Source organism: Bufo gargarizans, chromosome 2 (assembly GCF_014858855.1).
Source record: "Bufo gargarizans isolate SCDJY-AF-19 chromosome 2, ASM1485885v1, whole genome shotgun sequence".
NCBI lineage: Eukaryota > Metazoa > Chordata > Amphibia > Anura > Bufonidae > Bufo > Bufo gargarizans.
This window is the reverse complement of record NC_058081.1, coordinates 229,723,066-229,749,649: the sequence shown is the minus strand read 5'-3', so window position 1 is coordinate 229,749,649 and position 26,584 is coordinate 229,723,066. Positions and strand designations below refer to the sequence as shown.

Genomic DNA, 26,584 nt, shown 5'->3' with positions numbered 1-26,584 from the left:
TTGAGAGGAACACAGTGGCACATTTTGGAAAACCGATCCACAATCATGAGAATGACCGTATGGCCTCGGGATGCAGGGAGGTCCACAATGAAATCCATCCCCAGGTGTGACCATGGACGCTCCCCGGTGGCTATGGGTTGCAAAAGGCCCAACGGAAGGTGCCGAGGGGACTTACTCTGGGCACAAACGGAGCATGCCGCTACATATGCGGCGATGTCGGAACGTAGAGAAGGCCACCAGAACAGACGTGAGACCGCCCAGGACAGCTGATTCTTTCCAGGGTGCCCCGCGGCCTTGGAGTTATGGTAGGTTCGCAACAACCGAGTGCGCAACTCCTCAGGCACAAAACATCTGCCGTTGGGTCTCCCAGAGGGAGCACCAGATTGAGCCGCCAAAATCTGCTCACCCAGAGGAGAAGTCAGGCTGGTGCGAATAGCGGCCAGGATCTGATTCGGGGGTATGACCGTAGTCGGAATCGACTCCTCCCCGGACAGCTCGGAGTACTGCCGTGATAAGGCATCCGCTCTGATGTTCTTGGAGCCGGGTAGGTAGGAGACCACGTAATTAAAACGTGACAAGAACAGAGCCCATCTGGCCTGACGTGGTGTCAATCTCTTGGCCTCAGAGAGGTAGGTCAGATTCTTGTGGTCCGTCAGGATGAGAACCGGAACCACCGAGCCCTCGAGCAAGTGCCTCCATTCTTTAAGGGCCTGCACGATGGCCAATAACTCCCTGTCACCAATCTGATAGTTGCACTCCGCGGAAGACAGTTTCCGGGAGTAAAACCCACAAGGAAGCAGAGGACCCTCTGGTGTTCTACGCTGAGACAGGAGGGCGCCTACTCCCGTCTCAGACGCGTCCACCTCGAGGACAAAAGGCAACCCAGGGTTGGGATGCGACAGAATCGGAGCCGACACAAAGGCGGACTTTAGAGCCTCAAAAGCTCGGATGGCCTCGAGCGGCCAGACCTGAGGATTACTGCCCTTCCTGGTCAGATCCGTGAGAGGCTTGGCTAGCATGGAAAAGTCCCTGATGAACTTCCGATAATAATTGGCGAAGCCCAAAAAGCGCTGCAGGGCACGAAGCCCACTGGGCTGGGGCCACTGTAAGACAGCCGAAACCTTCTCAGGATCCATGGAGAACCCCTCAGCGGAAATGATGTAACCTAAGAAGGTTACCTGGGATCGGTGAAATTCGCATTTCTCAAGCTTACCGAACAGCTTGTTCTCTCGTAAGCGTTGCAACACTCGTCTGACATCCAGAATGTGGGCCTCCATGGATGCAGAATATACCAAGATGTCATCCAAATAGACCACCACACACTGCTGCAACAGGTCACGGAAAACATCGTTGATGAATTCCTGGAAGACTGCGGGCGCATTGCACAACCCAAAGGGCATAACCAAGGATTCATAATGACCGGTCCTGGTGTTAAACGCGGTCTTCCACTCATCGCCCGCCTTGATCCTTACCAGGTTATATGCCGCCCTCAGGTCGAGTTTGGTAAAGACCGTGGCCCCTTTGAGGCGATCGAACAGCTCGGAAATCAAGGGTATCGGGTAAGCGTTCTTGATCGTGATGCGATTGAGACCCCTGTAATCGATGCAAGGCCTCAACTCGCCGCCCTTCTTTTTCACAAAGAAAAATCCAGCCCCTGCCGGGGACGAGGATTTGCGAATGTGTCCGCGTGAAAGCGCCTCCCTCACGTACTCCTCCATGGCCTCATTCTCCGCTACCGACAGTGGATAGACTTTGCCACGAGGAGGAACGGCACCGGATTGTAACTCTATGGCACAATCGTATGGGCGGTGCGGAGGTAGGGCAACCGCGCGCACCTTATCGAATACATCCCGGTACTCTTCGTATTCAGGAGGCAACAGAGAGTCCGAGGAAGTACACAGCAACTTGACAGGCCCATGGATGCAACTAGCCCCACACTGCGGTGACCACGAGAGGATCTCGACCGATCTCCAATCGAAAGTCGGATTATGCTTCTGGAGCCAGGGGTACCCCAAGACCACCGAGTAGTGTGGAGACGAAATAACCTGGAGACAGACCGACTCTCTGTGAACGGCACCAATGGCTATCCCCACTGGAAGGGTCTCATGAGTCACGTGTGGCGGCAGAAGGGGTCTGCCGTCTATCGCCTCAAGAGCCAGTGGGGAACCTCGAGGCTGCAGAGGAATGGAATTGGCGGCAACGAACACTCTATCAATGAACAAACCACCAGCACCAGAGTCCACCAACGCCTGGGTCGTCACCGAGCCCCCGACCCAGGAGAGGACAACCGTGATCAGTGGTTTGTCAACACGGGAAACCGGGGACGAGGAGACTCCACCCAAGATCTGCCCCCGACAGGACCTCAGGTGCGAGCGTTCTCCCGGACGGTTCGGACATGCCAACCGAAAATGCCCACCGAGACCACAGTACATGCATCGGCCCTCGCGTCTCCGGAGTACCCTCTCCCCCTCAGACAGGCGAGCAAACCCCCGCTGCATGGGTTCACCCCCAGACAAGTCATCCCCAGGAGGCGTGGGAGGAGAGGGAGGCACGGGTGGGACAGCAAACGTAGGCGCCAATCTGTTAGGAGACCTCCGCAGGCTCTCCTTAAAGGAAGGTCTCTCCCTGAGTCTGGTGTCAATCAAAATCAGGAAAGAAATAAGAGACTCGAGCTCCACTGGTAGGTCCTTAGCTGCAACCTCATCCTTCAAGGCATCCGAGAGACCATGAGAGAAAGCAGCGACCAGAGCCTCATTATTCCAGCCCACCTCTGCTGCCAGGGTACGAAACTCAATGGCGTATTCAGCTACGGATCGTGAACCCTGTCTGATGGACATAAGGAGCTTCGCAGCAGAGGCAGCACGAGCCGGCACATCGAATACCTTCCGAAGAGAAGCAACAAAACCGGAAAACTCGGCAACCACCGGATTGTTGTTCTCCCATAAAGGGCTGGCCCAGGCCAAGGCCTTGTCCGAGAGCAGCGAGATCAAGAAGCCCACCCTTGATCTCTCAGTAGGAAAGGCATGTGGCAGCAACTCGAAGTAAATGCCCACCTGGTTAAGGAAACCTCGGCACTGAGTTGGCTCTCCCCCAAAGCGCTGTGGAAGGGGGGCAGAACCGGTCATACCCTGAAACACCACAGGCGCAGCAACAGGTGTCAGGGTAGACTCTGGCGCAACAACCGGAGCGGCAGTAGGAGCGGGCCCAGGAGCGACAACCGACCCATCGGCAACGGAAGCTAAATGAGCCGTGCGTTCAAGCAGGGTTTGCAACGCCACAGCGAACCGACCCAACAGGTGATCCTGCTGATCAAGTCTGGCAACCAGCGTAGGTAGCGAGGGTGGCCCTGTACCGTCAGAATTCATGGCTTGGTCCTAATGTCATGGAACCATGAACCAGACGTACAACAAGAGATAAGTGGAAAATAAGAAGGTTTTATTGAAGAGCAAGCCGTAAGCAAAGTCCGAACGGATGGCTAAACCGAAGCAGGGTCTTGCGGAGACAGAGGTCAGGAACCAGAAGGGTAGTCAGACGAAGCCAGGAACAGGAACCAACGGGGTAGTCAGACGAAGCCGGAATCAGGAACCAACGGGGTAGTCAGACGAAGCCGGAATCAGGAACCAACGGGGTAGTCAGACGAGGCCAGGATCAGGAACCGGAAGCAGCAGCAGTCTTGGAAGCATGTGAACACAGGAGGACCAAGCAAGGAACTGAAGCCACAGACCTCCTATATATATGAGCTGGGCATCCAGCTCCTCCCAGTGGGAAGGAGGAGCCGCAGGGTGGGAGGCTACAAGAAAACCCAGAAACCAAGATGGCCGCCAGCACATGTCAAACGAAGGGAACAGCAAGGAGGTAAGACCATGACAGGTTGTGAATTACGGAGTTGAGTATGCTATATAAAAAGGCGGGCAAGTTTGTTTGGAAGCGCCCAAGATATGGGATGGTAAGGAGATATGTCTTTAAATATACTCTAGATCCTATACTTTTAAGAAGGGATACGGCGGGGGAGGGGTACTCACTTCGTCATGGCAATGGGGACAACCTTTCACTTTTACCCATGACACATCTATCAGGTGGGACAGGACAGCCAATTGAGACGTTTCAGCATATGGACACACCCCCACCCTATCACAGAACCCGATCTGGCAGCCATTTTACATTTTGTGTTTTGCCAGTTTAGGGAGAGGTTGCTTTGTGGAGCAGGGACAGACTGTTAGGGACACCAAACGCTATCTAATAGGACCACAAAAGTCCTTTTAAGGACTGGTATAGGTGTGCTATCGATAGGTGTGATATACTGAGGGGTGTGATATACTTATAATATACAGTACTTTCTAACATTGAGGGGTGCAATATACATGCTTCTACAAAATTCTGATTAAGGGGTTCTATATACCTGCTTCCATAAAATATTGATTAAGGGGTGCGATATACCTGCTTCCACAAATTACTGATTAAGGTGTTCTATATACTTGCTTCCACAAAATACTGATTAAGAAGTTTGATATACCTGCTTCCACAAAATACAGATTGAAGGGTGCGATATACCTGCTTCCACAAAATACTTATTGAGGGGTGTAATATACCTGCTTCCACTAAATATTGATTTAGGGGTTCTATATACCTGCTTCCACAAAATACTGATTGAGGGGTGCGATATACCTGCTTCTACAAAATACTGATTAAGGGCTTTGATATACTTGCTTCCACAAAATATTGATTGCGGTCTGCGATACACTGGCTTCCACAAAATACTGATTGAGGGGTGCGATATACCTGCTTGCACCAAATATTGATTCAGGGGTTCTATATACCTGTTTCCACAAAATACTGATGGGGGGTGCGATATACCTGCTTCTACAAAATACTGATTAAGGGGTTCTATATACCTGCGTCCACCAAATATTGATTGAGGGGTGTGATATACCTGCTTCCACCAAATATTAATTGAGGCCTGTGATACACCGGCTTCCACAAAATATTGATTGAGGGGTGCGATATACCTGCTTGCACCAAATATTGATTCAGGTGTTCTATATACCTGTTTCCACAAAATACTGATTGAGGGTTGCGATATTCCTGCTTCTACAAAATACTGATTAAGGGGTTTGATATATCTGCTTCCACAAAATACAGATTGAGGGGTGCAATATACCTGCTTCCACAAAATACTGAATAAGGGGTTTGATATACCTGTTTCCACAAAATACTGAATAAGGGGTTTGATATACCTGCTTCCACAAAATACTGATTGAGGGGTGCGATATACCTTCTTCCACCAAATATTGATTCAGGTGTTCTATATACCTGCTTCCACAAAATACTGAATAAGGAGTTTGATATACCTGCTTCCGCAAAATACTGAATAACGGGTTTAATATACCTGCTTCCACAAAATACTGAATAAGGGTTTTTATATACCTGCTTCCACCAAATATTTATTCTGGGGTTCTATATACCTGTTTCCACAAAATACTGATTGAGGGGTGCGATATACCTGCTTCTGCAAAATACCGGTTAAGGGGTTTGATATACCTGCTTCCACAAAATACAGATTGAAGGGTGCGATATACCTGCTTCCACAAAATAGTGATTAAGAGGTTTGATATCCCTGCTTCCACAAAATACTGATTAAGAGGTTCTATATACCTGCATCCACAAAATATTGATTAGGGGGTTTGATATACCTGCTTCCACAGAATACAGATTGAAGGGTGCGATATACCTGTTTCCACAAAATACTGATTAAGGGGTTTGATATACCTGCTTCAACAAAATACTGATTGAGGGTTGTGATGTACTTGCTTGCACTAAATATTGATTCAGGTGTTTTATATACCTGTTTCCACAACATACTGATTGAGGGGTGCGCTATACCTGCTTCCACCAAATATTGATTCAGGTGTTCTATATACCTGCTTCCACAAAATACTGAATAAGGGGTTTGATATACCTGCTTCCACAAAATACTGAGAAAGTGGTTTGATATACCTGCTTCCACAAAATACTGATTGAGGGGTGCGATATACCTTCTTCCACCAAATATTAATTGAGGCCTGCGATACACCTGTTTCCACAAAATACTGATTTAGGGGTGCGATATACCTGCTTATACAAAATACTGATTAAGGGGTTCTATATACCTGCTTCCACAAAATACTTATTGAGGGGTGCGATATCCCTGCTTCCACAAAATATTGATTGAGTCCTGCGATATCAATATATGAAATAATATAAAGATGCCACGATGGAGTGCGTCACAGGGCCTTACAGCCTGGCAATGAATGACCATGGTTCACGCCCATCCCACAACTTCACAAGAAAACCAAATAATTCCATCTCAGCATTTAAGCATTTGGGAATTAAAGGACTCGAAATTGTATATCCTCCCACTGTCTATTTTGGATATCCTTCAGATAAATTCCCCCGCCCCCTCTCGTAGTCTTTCTACACCAATTGGATGGCTGTAAAAGTCAATAAAGTATAGTATTCTACATTATACATCTTCCACATGCTATTACTGACATTATGGATGCTAGATGTACCGCATATAAATCCTAGTTTACAGAACATCCCTCCAACAATCCTCAACACCACAACTTATAATGAAGACAAGATGTGGCACCGTTAGAACAAACACAATTTGAGTTTTCTGGATTTCACCTTGTCTTTACCTTTATGTTACCCATCTGAACTGAGGGTGGCAAAGAGGTTAGGAGATTTGGCAGGACATGCCTGTCTTTATGTCTTAGACCTTTTTCACATTTCCATGTCCATGACGGCATCTGTGACAAGATGGTCAGTAGCTTATCTGAATAGGTCCGTGAAGTATCCATGTGTCATGAACCAGCGGGTGTGAACCCTCTGTACCACATGTCCTACCTTCTCTAAGGGCATTGTATAAGTGAACCCATGGATCTTCACAGTACCCCTGTTGGTGGGGATAGAGTTTCCAGAGGGGAACACCAGGTCACTACCTCTTAAGGAGGATAGGCACACAAGGCAGCTAGTCCAGGCAGACCAGGAGGTGCCTGAGAAAGGTACCAGAGGTTCAGAACCGAAGGATGAGGCGTAGTCAGACAGGCAAAAGGTCAGGGCAGGCGGCAAAGGTACAGGTCAGGCAATCCGAGTCGGCAACAGGAGAGTCAAGGCAAGCAGATAGGGATCTAATAGGTAGCAATCGCTAAAAATGCGCAAAAATTTGCGACTTTTATTGGCTCTGCGCTATGCTGACCAGTTTTCTGAAAGTGGGCGTGTTTTCTTTTGTAAATTAATCTCTAGACAGATTTACTATTGCGAAAATTTTAAAATTCACAAAAAAATTAGCTATTTCACTCTAGTGAGGACCATGCTTATCTTATGCGACTTTTTATTGGAACATGTGACTTTTCCGTAAAGACGTGCGACTTTTCCGTAAAGACGTGCGACTTCTCCATAAAGCCGCTTACTGACGGATAAACTGCTACCGTCGAACCACATTTGTTACAGTCTTAAAGGGCCGATCATAAATCTGACTTACCTAAAACTGACTTAGCCATATGTGAAAGTGGAGTGAGCTGTCAGAGTAATGATAAATCTGGCCCTAGTTGTCTTACTGGCCCCCAGCTACTCCTGTGTAGGAAGAATATGTAACATATTAGACCTGTGTGAAAATAGTGAACATTCTTCTATGAGCCTGGGAATGTTGTCTCAGCATTTCTCAGAGTAAAGTATTCATACTGCTGTAAGGATCATACTTTTTAGTGCAATTCAACTCAGGCTTAGTGACCAAATGACTGCAGTTTGAACCTAGTTTTTACTAAATGGATAGTGCTCTTTAGTAAGTCTCAGTGCAGCACAAAACCGGTGTTGTTTAAAGGGAGTCACCAGGAAATTCACAGTTAGGCCTCATGCACACGGCCGTTGTTTTGGTTCGAGCCACAGTTTTTGTGGCTCGGATGTGGACCCATTCACTTCAATGGGGCCGCAAAAGATGCAGACAGCACTCCATGTGCTGTCTGCATCCGTTGCTCCGTTCCGTGGCCCCGCAAAAAAAAAATACAACCTGTCCTATTCTTGTCTGTTTTGCGGACAAGAATAGGCAGTTATATCAATGGCTGTCTGTGCCGTTCCGCAAATTGCGGAACGCACACGGACGCCATCTGTGTTTTGCGAACTGCAAAACACACAACAGTCATGTGCATGTAGCCTTAAACCAATAGGTTGTAGGGCTAGCTCAGCTGAATATAATGGTACCTTTCACTTAGTTAGCCATTGCTTCATTCGGGAGAAAAACTACTCTTAAATCCATATGCAAATGAGCAGTTAAGTGCAACAAGGGGGAGGCAAAGCCACTCTGTGCACCTTTGCTCCTATTGCTTCCTCTCTCAGTCCCTCCCTCTGCTTCTTAGCCAGGTTCCTGCAGTCATCTTGCCTCAACCTATCAATCAAGAAGAAGAAGGAGGAACTGACACAGGAGGAGGATAGCAGGAGGAGCAAGGGTGCACTGAGTGGCTTAGGCCCACCCTTGGTGCACTTAACTACTTACTTGCATATAGATTCTCCAGAATCAAGCAATGGGTCACTAAGTGAAAGTTATCATTATATTTAGTTGAGATAGTCCTACAAAGTATTGTGCCAGGTTTATCAATAATTTTGCAGAAATTGCAGGAATATTTGCATGCACTTGTCAGTGTTCTTCCAATACCTTGCAGCTAAATGTAGCACAGCCTTCATTTTCAAGTCCTTTTATTTTTATGCAGTTGCACAAACCCGACAGCAGACCGCACCGTCATGTCTTTGCTCCCAGAAGACCATTCTCTCAAGAAAACGAATCCTGAAGAAAAAAGTTCTTCCAAAGAATACAACCATGACCTCGGTACACAGCACGAGTGTGAAGGAACACAAGCCGCTGCTTCTTCCAGACAGGTCCTCCAGTGTGCCACAAGCAGAGCCCGTCAAGAAAGAAGATGATCACATCCCAGCATTCGGTATTGTTGTCAACTCGTCATCCTCTGATGTAAGTGGCAATACAAAGGTTAATTAGTTGTGCTGGCCTCAAGCAGTGTAATGAGTTTCATATGACTTCTCATTACACCAAAGCTAAAAACATTAGCATTTGTCCTTTGCAGTCTGATTTTTTATTTTATTTTTTGTCCAGAAACGTGTTAGTTCTGCAGATGCCGCATTAGGAAGACATTTTCATTTATAATAAACCACTTAAAGTCATGTTACATTGTGCTCATAAAACAAAAGCCATACACAACTAGCAGTTTTTTCTTCTAATGACATTATGCTACCGTTTTTGCTACATCTTCTAATTTTAAAGCAACCTTTTAGGCAGGAGCTCTGAAATAATATGGTGCCATGCAGTAGCTACAGGGGATGTTTACCTGCTTTTATTGTCCTCCAATATTTCTGCTTGGCTGCTGCATCCTGATCCAGTGGTCACAGACCCCATCATCTCTATGGGAACCATAAAGGTTTCCATGCTTTTCTCTAGTGACTACTTGCAGTCTCCATGTATGAACAATTCTGGATCATATATTCTTACTAGCAGAAGGATCCGGCTTTGCACGGGTATATTTCATTTATTTCATTTCATGTTTGTGTTTGTCGTTAAAAGATATCGACAGTATCCACTATAACATATGACATCTACAGTACTCCGCCCCTTTAACAGTGACCTCCACAGAGGCCTGCCCCCTTAACAGTCACATCCACAGCACCCTCCTCGTTAACAGTGACTTCCACAGCAACCGCCCCTTTATTAGTGACCTCCACAGTACCCCGTCTCGTTAACAGTGATTTCCACAATAACTCGCCCCCTTAACAGTGACCTCCACAGCATCCCGACCCTTTATTAGTGACCCCCACAGTACCCCGTCTCGTTAACAGTGATTTCCACAATAACCTGCCCCCTTAACAGTGACCTCCACAGAGCTCTATTCCCTTAAAATGTGACCTCCACAACACCCTGCCCTCTTAACAGTGACCTCTACAGCACCCCGCCCCTTAACACTGACCTCCATAGCGGACCGTCCCCTTAAATGAGACCTCCACCGTTCCCTGCCCCCTTAACAGAAACCTCCACAGCGCCCGCCCCTTTAACAGTGACCTCCACAGCATCCCGCCCTCCTAACAGTGACCTCCACAACAGCCCGCCCTTTAACAGTGACCTCCACAGCGACCTATTCCTGCTAGAAGGTATGAATGAATTGTTAGCAGTTTGTAATGAAGGTCCAAATGGCACTGATTGGGTAGTCCATACTGTGCAGGGACCTCCCCCCTCCCCCAACACCCAGATGGACCTGCATTGCAAACTGATAGTAATTCATTATAATGTCAAGCAGGAATAATAAAGGAATGGCACGATACAGAGACATAAGAAAAGTTGCTCAAGAAATGTTATTACATGGAGAATTTAAGTACCGTAGTTACTAAAACAGATGTGTCAGGAGAGGTGACAGGCACTCTTTAATGACAACACCTTGAAATAGAGGGCGTACAGCTTACTGTATACTGTCATTCTTCAATTCAACATATAAACAGTTTAAGCCGTTTAGGTTAAAATATATAAAATGGTATTCGTGGGGTAACTGCTAGTAGTAATGTTGGGACACGTTCTTGCTGTTTTGAGCTGGTTGTTCTCAACATTTACTTATGCTAGGGGTCTGCCAAAGGACACAGACTGATAATACAGTATCCCTAGCAGTATTCAGCATTTCACCTTGTTTTCAGTATGTGCAGACTATTGCTTGTATGGTTTCTAAGCATCTTGCATATGATTGTCGAAGTTCAGGCCTGGTTTGTACTTTTCATCTAGACAGATATGACATTATTCTGACATTACTGTGTGTTTTGATTTGTTAGCCAGATGTGCAGTTGGCAGAAGGGTTTGATGTCTTCATGCCGAAATCCCAGCTGGACTCCATATTGTCTAACTATAAGAGATCCGGCAGCCTGCTCTTTAGGAAACTCGTGTGTGCTTTTTTTGATGATAAAACTTTGGCCACATCATTACCCAATGGAAAAAGGAAGCGTGGACTCAATGACAACAGGCAAGGACTGGATCAAAATATTGTGGGAGCAATAAAAGGTACCTTGATTATAATACATGGTCTGTAGCATGTGTGCTGTTCTGTGTATAAAGGGGTGGGCAAGTCACATCAGACGGGACAAGACTATAGAACCAGGTTATACAAAATATGGAAAAAAGGAAGCATATTGGCACTTTACGTAAATAAACATAAGTGGTAAAGCATGGAGTGCCTAAGTGGAAGGGCCTACTGGGCGCCATGTTCACATTGGACACTTATTCTTATCTGCTTCACCCCCCCACCCACCTCTCCCCACAATACTTTTTTTCTTTAAGTCTTACAAAAATAGTCAGTTGGCACTACACTGTCTGCACACAAAGGCCAGGTGTGGCTAGTTCAGATCTGCTCACAGATAAAAGTACCGTAATTCATAATTTAGTATAGCCATTGAGTTATTCAATAAAATCTCTCTGTATAGCTTCACCTGCTGTTTGTTGTTCCGCTGTACACCTCAGTAACATTGCTAAGGTGGACGCACATGCTCAGTTTTATCCTTCAACTGCCACCAGCCAGGTTAGAAGCTAACAGTTACAGGGAGCAAGCTGCAGCAGAAAAGACATGCCAACTGATTAAAGGACAGGCCCCTCATCCTCTGAGCTGCCAGCTAGAAATATATGTAGCAGAGATATTAAAACAATGAATGGAGGATCCCTTGATCCATATGGGGTTCAGGGTTGGTTCTAGCTTTGTTAGAAAGAGATTGTCACATACCACATGATGTCTACAACATGTTAATTCTTTTACATTAATCATGGGATAACCACTTTAAGAAAACATTATGAAAATTGTTCCTATAATTATTTCCTGTTCAGCCCCCCCTCCACCAAATAAAAGGGGTAGAAAGGGTGGGGGGGGGGGAGTTGAACACGAATACCTAAAGTAAAGGACACATAGTGGTATCTTAGAACAGTGGTTCCCATAATGGTACGCATAACCCAAGGGGTACATGCGGCAAGTTGAGGGAGTACACAGGACCTCCCTACCTGCCAGTAATATTTCATTGCTTGTCGCTATGCCTTCTCGATATTCAAATGTATTGCTGTCCTAGGAACAGTGATACAGTTGAATCCAATGTCTCCTGTCTCCTTGCCCCACCATTTACTCTGATAGGCTTCAGGCCTAGTGCTGGAAGAGGCCTGTGTCCTGTATTGCATTGCTGAGAGCGGCATGGAGGTGAGTATTCATGCTTGTTATTTTTTTGGGGGGTAACAGCACTTTGAGGACATTGGTACTGCTGGGGACACTATAACAGGACAATTTTTTTATTTTTTTTTATTTTTTTTAAATTCTTTATTTATATGTTTCAAAAGTATTACAAAGCTTGCGACATGTTACATCACATATCACGAATATGCATAGCCGAAACCCGTCCAGCATATTAATACAGGTGACACACAGGTATCCTGACAATATAGTCTTAATATACATTACCGACGGCAATCATGAAAGCAACCAAACAAAATAATAAAGGACATGGCGGACAAATAGAAACTATCCTCCAAAAGTAGCTAGTCTTGAAGAACACCTATCAAGACCTGAAAACAGTAATCAGACCGACAAAAAGGAAAAGACACACCACATACGGAAAAAAAAAAAAAAAAAAAAGGGGGGGGGGGAAGGGGACACGCCAACAAGGGGAGACTACATAGAACAATCAAGCATAAAGGACAGCTCAGGTAAGTAACGACTTGTACTCCGCAGAATCTTGGAAGGTGAACCAAGGGGTCCAGGACGTAACAAAGGTCTTATTGTTGCACCTCAAGGATGCCGTGAGTTCCTCCATTCTCCGGATCTCCTCCACTTTTTGAATCCACATTCCAACGGAAGGTGGAACAGGGGATTTCCACTTCACCGGGACGCAAGACCTAGCCGCAATGACCGTATGTCGCAAACAGGAGCGTCTGAGTAAGCTCATGGGCAAATCCGAATGGAGTAGTAAGAAAAAAACAGGCGAATTCGGAATGTCGAAAGGGAAAATGGAAGACAAAGCCCTGTGAATTGAGTACCAGAAGGGCCTAATTTTGTCACATTGCCAGAAAATATGTAGAAGCGAACCCTGAGACGATTCACAACGCCAGCACAGAGGGGACGCTGTCGGAAACATCCTTTGGAGACGTGTCGGAACATAGTACCACCGTGACAGAATTTTGTAACTAGCCTCTTGATATTTACTGGCAATGGAAGACTTATGAGCCAATTGGAAGATTCTAAGCCATTGGTCAGAGGAGATATCCAGCTGCAGATCCTGAGTCCACTTGTGTACGTAAGAAGGGCGGAAATCCTTGTCAGGCAGTACCAGTGTCTTGTATACCTCAGCGAGAGAGTGGCGATAGACACCTGAACCTATGCATATTTTTTCAAAGGGAGTGAGGGCTCTATCAAAATCCGGAGAAGATGGAATAGAAGAAAGGAAATGATGCAGTTGCATAGCTCTCCATGGACCGAAAGAACATGGCTCGGATTGCTCCAGCAGTTCGGTGTGAGTAAGCCACCGTCCCGTTTTCCTAAAGAAAGGCGCCCGACACCTCCCACTCCGTCTCCACTGCACAAAAGGGCCTCCCGAAATACTTGCCGGAAAGTCCGGATGCCCCAAAATTGGGAACAATGGGGATGGCGTAGGCGATATCGCAGGAATGTTTCGGTATTTACTAAATTGGAGTAGAGTAGGGCCTATGATAGGGTGTGAGGAAATTTCAGTAGGGGTCTTCCTGTCCACCCATGGTAGTAAAGCCAACGGGGTACGGGAAGAGAGTTGCTCAATAGAGATCCATTGTTTAAAAGGGACGTGTCGGCACCAATCTAATACACGCTGAAACATGGAGGCAGCATAATATTTCCTTAAGTCCGGAATCCCCAAACCCCCCCTGTTCTTCGGGACATGCAGCAAGGATCTAGACATCCTTGGACGTCTTCCCGCCCAAATAAATTTGAAGAGGTCACGGTGAACAGAATTGAAAAAACTAGCTGGTAGCTGGATAGGAAGGGTTTGGAATAAGTATAACAGGCGTGGGAGGATATTCATCTTGAATATAGCGCACCTACCAAACCAGGTATACAGGCCTTTGGACCATCTCTTTAGGTCCACCCTAATCCGACTCAGTAGGGGAATAAAGTTCCTAGAAAACACTTCCTTCAGATCCTTGGGGATCATCGTGCCCAGGTACTTGATGGCATCTTTCGTCCACCTGAAAGGTAAGGAGCCCGCCAGATCCGCCTCAAGGGAATTTGGAATGGAAACATTAAGGGCCTCAGATTTTTGTAAGTTAATTTTCAAATTTGACAAGTTATGGAACTTCTGAAATTCCGTTATAAGGTTGGGGAGGGTGATCCTGGGGTTTGTAATCATAAACAACAAATCATCAGCGTAGGCTGCTATCTTAAACTCCTGATTCCCCACCACCAGACCCGAAATGTCAGGGTTTTTCCTTATCGATCTCAGAAGGGGCTCCAAAGTCAGGATGAAAATTAAGGGTGATAAAGGGCAACCCTGACGGGTGCCATTCCTAATTTCAAAGGGAGGCGAGAGCACTCCATTCACTTTCGTGGACGCTGAGGGGAGGGAGTAGAGAGAACTTATCCATGATAACAGAGGACCTTCGATACCCACATGGCTAAGTACTGCAAATAACCAAGGCCAACCCACCCTGTCAAACGCCTTTTCGGCGTCAGTAGATAAAAGACACGGGGGAGCGTTGTAGTTTGGCACAATGAATCAAGTTCAGCATTTTCGTGGTATTGTCTCTCGCCTCCCTTGAAGGGACAAATCCAACTTGATCAGTATGTATGAGATCAGATAGGAAGGGGGATAAACGTGTGGCCAAAATTTTTGCAAACAACTTAATGTCCACGTTAAGCAGAGATATGGGACGGTAACTAGCACAGGCGGTCGGGTCCTTACCTTCCTTGTGGATCACAGTAATGTGAGCGTGTAACATATCCCTAGGGAGGGGAGTACCAGAGCTCACACAGTTCAGGGCGTTAGCAAGAGGTGTTTGAAGAAGGGAGAGATATCTCTTATAGTATGAGGCCGGAAGCCCGTCAGGACCCGGTGCCTTACTAGGTTGCATCGACTTTAGGGCTACACCTATCTCCTCAGTAGTAATTTGGCCATTCAGACCCTCAAGGGCCTCACTCGGTAGTTTAGGTAAACCTGAAGCTGACAGGTATGTACTCATAACTGAGTCCAATGACAAACCAGCTTGGGTAGACTGCGGTAAGTTATAAAGGTCTCGATAGAAGTGGGCAAAAGCCTCCGTTATGGAATCGGGGTTACTCAGAGCGTGACCTCTAGGAGGAGTGATACGGGGAATGTAATTCCTAGCTCTCTGTTCCCTCAAAGATCTGGCCAGTAGCCTGCCACATTTATTACCATACTCAAAGAAATGCCTCCTACCCTTGGATAAAAGAAAATTTGTACGGGTGTCTAACTTATCCTTGAGTTTACACCTAGCTAGTACAAGAGCTGAACGAGCTGATTGCGCATGGGAGCGTTTATGCAACTGCTCCAAATCTGAAATCTCCTTCAGGATTTGAGAGATTTCCAGTGCCCTTTCCTTCTTACGCCGAGCTCCATGTCTGATGAACTCCCCTCTAATCACACACTTATGGGCAGCCCACACCGTCAAAGGAGAGGTATCATTAACCTGGTTTTTCTCAAAATAGCGTGAGAGAGCTAGGTCAATGTCTTGCGAGATTACCAGATCCTGCATTAACGACTCATTAAGACGCCACTGCCAAGATCTAGCCGTAGGAAGAGGAGATTTCAAGGAGACATGCAGCATGGCGTGGTCAGAGAAAGTAATAGGGTCAATGGAGGAGGAAGCTACTAGTGGAACAGCCGAGTGTCTAATTAGAAAGTAATCCAATCTAGAATACACATCTCTAGGGGCCAAATAGAACGTATAATCTCTGGTTTCCGGATGGACTGTACGCCAAACGTCTATCAACTGATGAGTATGGAGAAGGCTCCTGATACGGCGGATATAGGAATAGGCCAAGTGAGAGGAACCCTTCGATACATCCACAAGTGGATCCAGTGCGACATTTAGATCTCCTCCGACCAATAGAGTGCCTTCAGCAAAATCATCCAATTTAGCTAAAATTCTAGTTAGGGCTCTCAGTTGTTTTGTGTTAGGGAGGTATATGTTAGCCAAAGTGTACACCTGGCCACCTAGTTTACCTTTGACAAACAGAAACCTACCGGTATCATCCGAGTTCGAATCTAGGAATTCCCAGGGAGTAGATCTGGCAATAAGGATACTCACACCCCTAGATTTGGATAAGTCGTAGCAGCTGTGGTAGGCATCCGGGTATCTGGGGGAACCAAATTTCGGCATAGAGTCCTTGCGAAAGTGGGTCTCCTGAATGAAGGCAATCTGCACCTTTTTACACCATAAGAGCCGGAGAATGGAGGAACGCTTCTCAGGCGTATTCAGCCCATTGGCATTGATAGATGCGAAGGTGAGTTCAGACATGACCAAAGACTGTGGAAAACAAAAAAAATAAGGGAGAAAACAATCGGGGGGGGGGGGGGGAAGAAGAAGACGAGACAGGAAACAAAAGGCCAGACAAACCACACTAACAGACCAGTTCAACAGATATCAATACGCCCCAAAAAAAAAAAAAAAGGAAGGCGAGCAATCAGAACTGGCTAGCCCAGTTCAGACCAAACTAATAAGAACCAATACAGTGGAAAGTGGTATCCACTATGCGACTCTTGGAAAGCCCAAAAACAAATGAGCGAGCCAAGACTCACGGACCTAGTGGGGGTTAAGCAGAGCAGACTATGAGGCTACCCTTTCCCCAGGCCCAGAATCTGTTTTTAAACATTCTGATGCAAAGAACAGCAATTATAAAGGAATCGGGAGGAGACACAGGAAGACAGTGAGAGCAAAGATAAATCACGCTGTCCTCTGTGTCTGCTCCCCAACTAGAACATTTCCAGGTACAGTAGAACTTATAAGAAGGGTAAGGCTCCATCCCCTATCAACAGGAACAACTCGTCAAGAAGCACAATCCCCTATCCTGGAGAGTGCGGGACCTGAGGTCGGATTCTTTGGGAGCCATTATTCAGGCGTGGCAGGGAGCTAGTTGTTGGGGTCAAGAAAATCGGCACATCAAGCCAGTCCGGTAGAGCGATAGGCGGACTGTCCAGGAACTGGCTAAGCTCACCCGCCTGATCTGGAGAATGTAGAGCAAAAGTGGCACCATTTCTGCGAATTATCAGGTGAAACGGGTGACCCCATCGGTAGGTGGCTCCAGAGGTGGTGACGACCTGCAGCAGAGGTTTCAAAGTGCGCCTCATGAACAGGGTCCTTCTGGACACGTCCGGCAAGATTTGAATCTGTGCGCCGTAGAAGGAGACTGGGCCCCGTCTCCAAGCTCTCTGAATGAGTTCCTCCTTTTCCCTGAAGAAGTGAACCCTGCATAAGACATCACGTGGAGCAGAATTTTCTGAACGTCTGGGTCCCTGGACCCTGTGCAGCTCAATTTCAGACTCCTCAGGTCTGTCTAAGAGAGAGTTGAAGATAGCGGTCACCGCGTTCCGTAAATCCATAGCCTTGATATCCTCAGGGATCCCGCGGATCTTGACATTATTTCGTCGACCCCTGTTCTCCTGGTCATCTAGCTGTAACAGCAGGTGCCTGTTTAATGCCTGTTGGGAGGTGACCGACGATTCCACGGCGGTGAGGCGGGCATCCAGCTCGGCCGAGAATTGATTCTGCAAAGTCACTTTAGTGGAAACAGCCAATAGGTCAGTTTTGACTTCAGCTATAGCCTGGTCATGTTTGGCTTCTACCCTCTGTAAGATCACCTCCAAATCCGACTTAGTTGGGAGCATACTGAGGAGAGACCAAATGTCCTTCAGCCTAGGCCGCTTTGCCCTCCTACCTTGAGATGAGGAGGAGGATGATGAAGCGTCAGACAAATCTGAGGCGTCTGGAGGGTGGAAAATGGCAGGAGTAGAGGAGAGGTCCACAGAAAGAGCCTGTGAAGGCTGTACATCCCTCGTTGCGGCCTGCGCGCCATTTTGGGCCTCCTGATTAAGTACACGAGAGTCCCGTATGGAGTTGCGTCCCCCTAGCTGCATGGAAGAGGGTTCGGGTAGTATAGGGCGACTAGGCATCGGAGACTGTGCCTGCAGTTCGACGGCGGCTGGTGTAGGTGTAGCGTCACCACACGCCTCACTCACCGGAGTAAGCTTGGGGGATGCGCCGGAGTTCATGGGCCCGGTGTCAGGCGCTGAGGGTTGCAGGAGCGGACCACCGCCAGTAAGAGGCACCAGGGCCTGCTGCAGTGAGGCCTGCGTAGGAGAGTCCCGAGAACCATCTCGAACGGCCGTAGCGGAGGTAGCCCCCATCCCTGGCGTACCTTCCGCCGCCATCTTGGACCATGAGGCCGCCTGGACATAGGACCTCTTGCCCGGCAAGTATGAGGGATCCGATGTGGCCGCCGATATCACTGGCCAGTCCGAAGAAGAGGAGAGCGGCGTTGAGGGGATCACTCCCGTCTGGACGAAGCAATCACCCGTTCGAGCAGCGGGAGGGGCCTGCAGCGTCTCGGCGCCCTCCACCGGCGCCATCTTAGAGGGTTCCGGAACGGGAGCTGGCGTGACGGAGAAGAACCTCGCGATATGGGGTTCTGAGGCAATGTAAGTGGACCCGCGACGACCCGATCGTCTGACCATCCTGTGCGAGTCAGTCAGAGTCCAATTGCTGCCCTTAATATCGTTTAGAAGGGCCTGGGATCCGGGAGCTCTAAAAGGTACGTCTTCACGGCTGCATGCTCAGGCCACGCCCCCAATTTTTTTTAACTGGCACACATAACGGGGCATTAGTACTAATGGGGGACACTATAAGAGGACTTCTTTTTTACTGTCACACATTATAAAGGGGCATTAGTACTATTGGGGCACTATAAGGGGGACATTGGGGCACTAGAAGGCGGTATTACTGCTACTGGGGGAGGTATAAGGGGGCATTTGTACTACTGGCTCACTATAAGAGGCATTGTTTTCTACTGGCACACATTATGTCTGCTTTATTACTACTGGGGGGCACTATGGTGGACGTCAGTACTACTGGGGGCACTACAAGAGCTCATTTACCACTGAGACACACTGTGGGGGTTTTAAATCTACAGGGGTCATTATGGTGGGCTTTATAACTACTGAAGGGCACTGTGGTGGGCTTGATTACTATAGGTGGCATTAGTACTACTGGGGCACTATAGGGGTCATTGGTACTATCGGGGTCACTATAGGTGGACATTATTACTCATGGGGGCATTATGGTGGGCTCAGCTACTACTGGGAGCACTACAGGGAGAATTATTACTACTGAGGGCATTATGGTAGGCTTTAAATACTACAGTTGCACTATAGGGAGCACTGTAGTGGTGCTATTATTATTAAGGGCACTCTGGGAGAGAATAATTATTATTGATGGGACTTTTGGGAGCACTATTGCTGTGGGGGCACCCTGGCACAGTATCAGCTTAGCACAGTTATTTCTGAGGTTGGCTATGTTTACAGCAGTGTTTGCTGGCCTCAGTTTCTTTTAGGCCACTGTGTGGCAATAATTATGGAAGGGGCACTGTCTGTGTAGTACTTATATTTACAGGGTGACTATCTGTTTCTGCAGTATAGTATTGGGGAGCACCGTGAACACAATATTGGGGGTGGCAGGGTGGGGTGCTCAGAAGGTGGGGAGGATGATGGAAAAGTAGGAAACTAAGATGTCTGTGTGGCAAACTGTTTAGAGATGATAAACAGCTGCAATAAGTCCTCATGGCGGTCTGGTCCAAATGGAGGCAATGAGGAAAGAAACAACTATATGAGAGGAGACGTCACTTGATGTAAGACGTATGTAGTGCTGTATCTTTCTATATGTTTGAAGAATGTTTGCAGAATGTAATTTAAAAATAGTCATCCATCATGGGTCGTATGTGGTGTCTGCCATTTTGACAGGAATGCTGCTCTATTCTTTGTCAGATCTGAAGGAACTGCTGACAGAGGCTTAGAACAAAGCCTATGACAGCGGTGTGAGTGACACTAGCTTTATTTGTTAACATTTTGTTCGCTTCCTTGGGGGTACTCAGTTCGAATTTCTGGCCACTAGGGGGAACTTGGTGTGAACTGTAAGCTACTGCTATGTGTGACTTTAGGTTCATAAATAGTGCTGGGTGTGAATATTCGAATCGTGGATTTTAATTGCGAATATCGGCACTTTGAGAATTCGCAAAGATTTACAATATAGTGCTATATATTCGTATTCGCGAATATTCTAGATTTTTTTTTTTCAACAGTAACCTCCCTTCTTGCTTGTGGGCCAATGAGAAGGCTGCAATGTCTTTGTCTGAGCTCAGCAACATCCCTAGCAACCAATAGGAAAGTTGCCTACCCCTTAGGCCCCTTTCACACGGGCGAGTATTCTGTGCGTATGCGATGCGTGAGTTGAACGCATTGCACCCGCACTGAATACCGACCCATTCATTTTTATGGGGCTGTTCACATGAGCGGTGATTTTCACGCATCACTTATGCGTTGCGTGAAAATCGCAGCATGCTCTATTTTGTGCGTTTTTCATGTAACGCAGGCCCCATAGAAACGAATGGGGTTGCGTTAAAAGATTTTCACGCACAGTTGCTAGGAGACGATCAGGATGGAGACCCGATCATTATTATTTTCCCTTATAACATAGTTATAAGGGAAAATAATAGCATTCTGAATATAGAATGCATAGTAAAATAGCACTGGAGTAAAATAGCACTGGAGAGGTTAAAAAATTAAATAAAAAATTGAACTCACCTAAGTCAACTTGATCGCGCTGCCCGGCATGTCGTCTGTCTCCTTTGCTGAACAGGACCTGTGGTGATGTCACTCCGGTCATCACATGTTCCATCACATGATCTTTTACCATGGTGATGGATCATGTGATGACCGGAGTGACGTCACCACAGGTCCTGTTCCTGCAATGAATGCTCACCACAGGTCCTGTTCAGCAAAGGAGACAGAAGAGAAGCCGGCTACGTGATCAAGTGGACTAAGGTGAGTTAAATTTTATTTTAATTTTTTTAACCCCTCCAGCGCTATTGTACTATGCATTCTGTATTCAGAATGCTATTATTTTCCCTTATAACCATGTTATAAGGGAAAATAATACAATCTACAGAACACCGATCCCAGACCCGAACTTCTGTGAAGAAGGTACCAAACCCGCGCGATTTTTCTCACGCCAGTGCAAAACGCATTACAATGTTTTGCACTCGCGCTGAAAAAATCGCGGGTGTTCCCGCAACGCACCCACACATTTTCCCGCAACGCCTGTCTGAAAGAGGCCTTACTATATAAGAACCTCCCCAGCAGCCATTGTATGCAGTTCTGAGAGAGACAGCAGTGTCATTGCTGTGCTCTGTGCTTTACGGTGTCATTACAGTTAGTTAGTTAGCTTATATATGTAATTGTCATGGTCTTACCTCCTTGCTGTTCTCCTTCGTTTGACATGTGCTGGCGGCCATCTTGGTTTCTGGGTTTCTTGTAGCCTCCCACCCTGCGGCTCCTCCTTCCCACTGGGAGGAGCTGGATGCCTAGCTCATATATATAGGAGGTCTGTGGCTTCAGTTCCCTGCTTGGTCCTCCTGTGCTCACATGCTTCTAAGACTGCTGCTGCTTCTGGTTCCTGATCCTGGCTTCGTCTGACTACCCTGCTGATTCCTGATCCTGGCTTCGTCTGACTACCCTGCTGGTTCCTGATCCTGGCCTCGTCTGACTACCCTTCTGGTTCCTGATCTCTGGTTTCGCAAGACCCTGCTTCGGTTTAGCCATCCGTTTGGACTTTTGCCTTACAGCTTTATTTTCAATAAAGCCTTCTTATTTCCACTCATCTCTTGTTGTACGTCTGGTTCATGGTTCCATGACAGTAATACAGATAGTTAGTAGGAGATAGTCAGTGTAGGCTATATCCTGATATAGTGTAGCTGCCCATACATACATGCTACAGACATAGTGCTGTGATGTCAAAAATATGTGCATAATTAATTGCCGATTTGCACAATCGGGAATATATTGGAGCGCTCTATCTGCATATAAAGCTATTGTAATGTTCTGCCGTGCCAACCATTTTCTCCAGTCTCAGAAAACTTCTAGTAGCTTGAAAAATGTAGCAAAAGTGACCCACGTCTGTATTGTGCGCTTAATACACGCATATTACATTGCTGATTTTTGCAATCAAGAAAATAATGGAGACAGGAGACGGATATTCACCCAAATATTCGCGAAATATCGTGAATTTGAATATTGCCCCTGCCGCTCATCACTATTCATAAATTCCTGTTCACTTAAGAAACATCTGACTGGGACATTGTTTTACAATTAAAAAACCCTTAAAAAGAAAATCATATTTTCTCATTTGTATTATTTACATCTAACCCCAATGTAATTACTGTAAGAGTGAGTGGAGATACCTAAACCTAATAAAGAAACAGCTAGAACTTACTGTAAGCTTCCCAAGCTGCCCTGTCTTCATTATTAAGAGCCTAAATCATACAGTTTAGCTGTACGCATCAAGGCAAATGGTACAGAAATGATTCTGCTTCCTAATTACATGTTGGATTCACAAGACTTTGCTGAGATTTTCTGGTTATTCCATGCCGTGATAATGACAAAGCGACAGGAGAAGTAAATGTGGATTGCGTTCCTCTGCGTAGCCAGTATCCAAGTAGTGTTCTCAGCTTTGTCTGTTCTCTTTTATATTAGCAGGTTCATATGAGGATGCACAGGCACATCTCCTCTGCACAGTGACAGAGGTCTTCATTACCATTTTGTATATCCAGCAGTTTCAGACGCCATACCAAGATGTTATTGATGCAGTATTTCTACGCACATCGACGTATTCCCAGAAATGCTACATCTCTGTCTTCTTGTAGAAGAGATAATTGTCCATCAATCTTCAGTGTATAAAACAGTCTTTTTATTCCCCAGTCTTTACAGAAAAATATTGCACTGCTAACAATGTAGAAAAGGTTCCTGGGCCACGACATTGGGTGCAGATTCTCCAGGATCAGATCAAACTCGCTAGGAGAAGATTAAAAAGAGGCTGTGATCTAGGTGAGCAAATACCTCTGACTTAAAGAGGAACTCTGGATTTTTACATATAATGCTAACTCTCCACCAACATTCTGGCAGTGTAATTTGTTTTACCCCAGCTCAGTTACATCCACACATTCTGACTCTTTTCATTATGGGAACTTGGTCATGCTCAATTCTGACCACCAGCCCTCAGTCTGCACTCCTGTGTGGACAGCAGTGGTCATTCTACCAGTAGTATCTCTGTGTGAACTACAGCATGAAATCATCACTTATCAAATCCCTCCTGGCAGCTCTCAGATTAGAGTATTGCTTTGTTAAAGAGGACCTGTCACCTCTCCTGACCATCCTGTTTTAACAACTTCATGCATTCCCTGTGTAATAACAATTCTGGGACATCTATTCTTATGTCTCTATATTGTGCAATTCCTTTATTATATCTACTAGAAGTTATTAATGAATTTCCAGCAGTCTGCACTAAGGTTACAGAGGGGAGGTAACCAGTAGCTGGAGGTGTGTCCCTGCACAGTGTGACAATGGCAGCACTGATTGGATAGAGTGAGTCTGTACAGGTACACCCCCCAACTGGTTACCTCCCCTCTGTACCCTTACTGCAGACTGCTGGCAATTAATTCATAACTTCTAGTAGAAATAAGAAAAGGAATGGCACAACATAGAGTCATAAGAATAGATGCTCCAGAATTATTATTACACAGGGAATGCATGAAGCTATTAAAACAGGCATGTCAGGAGCGGTGACAGGTCCTCTTTAAAGGGATGCTAAATCCATAGTTACCAACTGTCCTGAATTTGTCTCTGAAAGGGATAGTCCAGGGCTGCCTCAGGTTGAAAATGTACTGAGTAACATAAAACAAGTGGATGTTCACAGGGCAGGGCTTAGATGCCCCAATTTCACCAACTAAAACATCGGTAAGTATGTAATTTCTATTTGACTTTAGTTGAATGCAATGTATTTTTTTCTGTAAGAACATTTCCAGTCTGGGAAAAGATAAGTGTCTGTGCCCATGAGCTTTAATTTATCCCACTTACTATATCTCCAGGTCTGATGCCTCTGAACACATTTACGACATCGTTGCACAGACCCTGTATAGTCACTAAAGGCACATTTACACTGGCCAATTGTCGGGCAGATTATCGTGAACGAACGTTCCTTCGGCTCATGTAAATGTGCCGAAGAACAAGCAAAAGGCTCAATTCATCTTTCATGCGGACACATGTCAATCATTGTTTCTGGGTGGCATATTGTGCTGTGTAAACAGCTCTCTGCTGACCAGAAACAGTTAATCCATATGAGGACGAGTGACAGCAGTAGCCATATCTTGTCCTCATACAGTAGAGGTGATTGCTGCATGCAAATGCATTGCTTCACCTCCACTGATGAGCAGGCAATTATCAGGAAGGAATGCTTTGTTCCAGATAATTGTCTGCTAGTCAGTGCAGTGTTAATGCATCTTAATATAAATTGCCAGGTTAAATAGGTTTTCCAGGCTCCACATATTAATAACTTATCCTCAGGATAAGTTATCAATATCAGATTAGTGGGGTCCGACACCCACCCTCCCACTGATCAGCTCTTTCCCTGTACTGAGCCGGCAGCACGGCTCCATTCAGAGTGTAGTGGTCATGTCTGGTTACTGCAAGCGTTCTCTTGGATGGGAGCTGAGCTGCAGTAATACGACGCGGCCACTACACTTTGAATGCAAAACTGTGATTTCTGCTCCATTCAGTTTGCTAGTTCCAGTCCTGGAGATTGGAAGATGTGGAGCAAGAACCTTGGTTTATCAGATTGGGGTGTCTGATTGGAGAATCAGTAGGTCAAAGTAAAGTGGAAAAATAACTGTAAAGGTGCGGACACACATAAGTGAGGCATCTGCTGAACAACCTACCTCCCCGACTCCTTCATAAACCTCCACAATTGGATCAGTCGAGCAGACGTGTACTGCAGAGGGATAAACTTCTGCCAGACTGCGTGTAGCAGCGTCAGAAATTTAAAGAGGAGTCTTTGTTACATTAAAAGTTACACTCCTCAAATTACAGAATAGCCGCTAAAGCTATATATAGGTTCCCAAATATGAATGATGTTGTTGAAGTCTAATAAGGTATATTTCACCTACTATTTGATTTATTAATTTATCATTCATTTAGATTTGGCAAGGGAAATGTTAGTAAATGTCATAGAAGTATGCCTCTGGGGGGTTGAGTCTGGAAACCGGAGCTTTGTTATTTTCCATACAATGTTACTACAGTGTATTTTATTGATTACTCACATATTACTATCATTCTTTTTTTAAGGAAATTCTCTTCAGACTACCGATGATGAAATGTGGCTTCATTCAAAGGCAGGGTTCTGAGCAGCAAGTGTCCAGAAGACACCTGTCCAGCAGGCGCTACATCCAGAACCTTGTGCTGACTTCTTTAGGACATCTGTATGAGTAAAAGGTCTATTTTTTAATATCAGGCAGGACGTTAATCACAAACAGGGTTGACAGTGTGGCTTTATAGTGCAGCCCCTGTGGCTTGCTCCCAGGTGGCATGCTTTTGGTAAAAACTTCTTCTCTGAAGATTATTGCTGTTTTTGGGGCGTACTGGCATTACACTCTTAGAGTCACGTCTTAATGTGATCCAGGGGACATGGAGTCTGCTGTCTATGCTTTACATTAGGGATTTTTTTATGAGGTTGGTTAGGCGTTTCAGAGACATTCTTCTTTTTACTGAAAACTTAGCATTCATTTACATTAGACATAAGACACACTGGTTGATTAATCTGCAATGTAGGGGAATTTATTTACAAGAGTTTTCATATCTACAATCACATAGTGAACTAATTACAGTCTAGTGGGGAGAAATAATTCTATCCCATAATATACACGATACCGTGCCCAAGAATATATATGACATAGAAATCGCCAGCTTCTGTAATCAAGTGATAACATTTAGTGATTTAAAGGGTTTCGGTCATCAGAAAAATGGGTATTAAGCTGGATGACATTAGCTGAACATAACTATATTAGTGCCATCTCACTGCCTGCCGCCGTTATTTAGAAAAACGAACTTCTATAATATGCAAATGAGCCTCTAGGAGGGGGGGGGGGGCGTTGCACCTGCTCCTAGAGGCTCTGTTCGCTTACCTCTTTTCACGCCCTTCTACACTTGATTGATAGGGCCAGGCAGCGTTGGTCTCCTGTCTGCTGGGGAAATCTCACGCCTGCACCGCCCCGGTCAGTATTCGGCACAGGGGCAGTGAGGGAAGGACGTTCGCCGGCTTCCTCACTGCAACGTATTCAGCGGAGGCGCAGTGAGGAAGCCGGCTGCCGGCGAACGAAGCCTCTAGGAGCAGGTGCAACAACCCCCCTCCCCTGCTCCTAGAGGCTCATTTGCATATTATAAAAATTAGTTT

General features: G+C 46.1%; 1 protein-coding gene across 1 annotated transcript in view; it reads left to right on the top strand.

The window, feature by feature from the left end:
• BEND7 (BEN domain containing 7) overlaps positions 1–26,139 on the top strand; it is a 101,083-nt gene extending 74,944 nt beyond the window's left edge. The window contains exons 6-9 of the mRNA XM_044280096.1: positions 8,745–9,001; positions 10,855–11,080; positions 23,062–23,187; positions 25,480–26,139. Of these exons, the coding sequence (XP_044136031.1) occupies positions 8,745–9,001; positions 10,855–11,080; positions 23,062–23,187; positions 25,480–25,538 (668 nt within the window). The 3' untranslated portion in view covers positions 25,539–26,139. The remainder of the gene's footprint in view (positions 1–8,744; positions 9,002–10,854; positions 11,081–23,061; positions 23,188–25,479) is intronic.
• Positions 26,140–26,584: the final 445 nt, after the last annotated feature.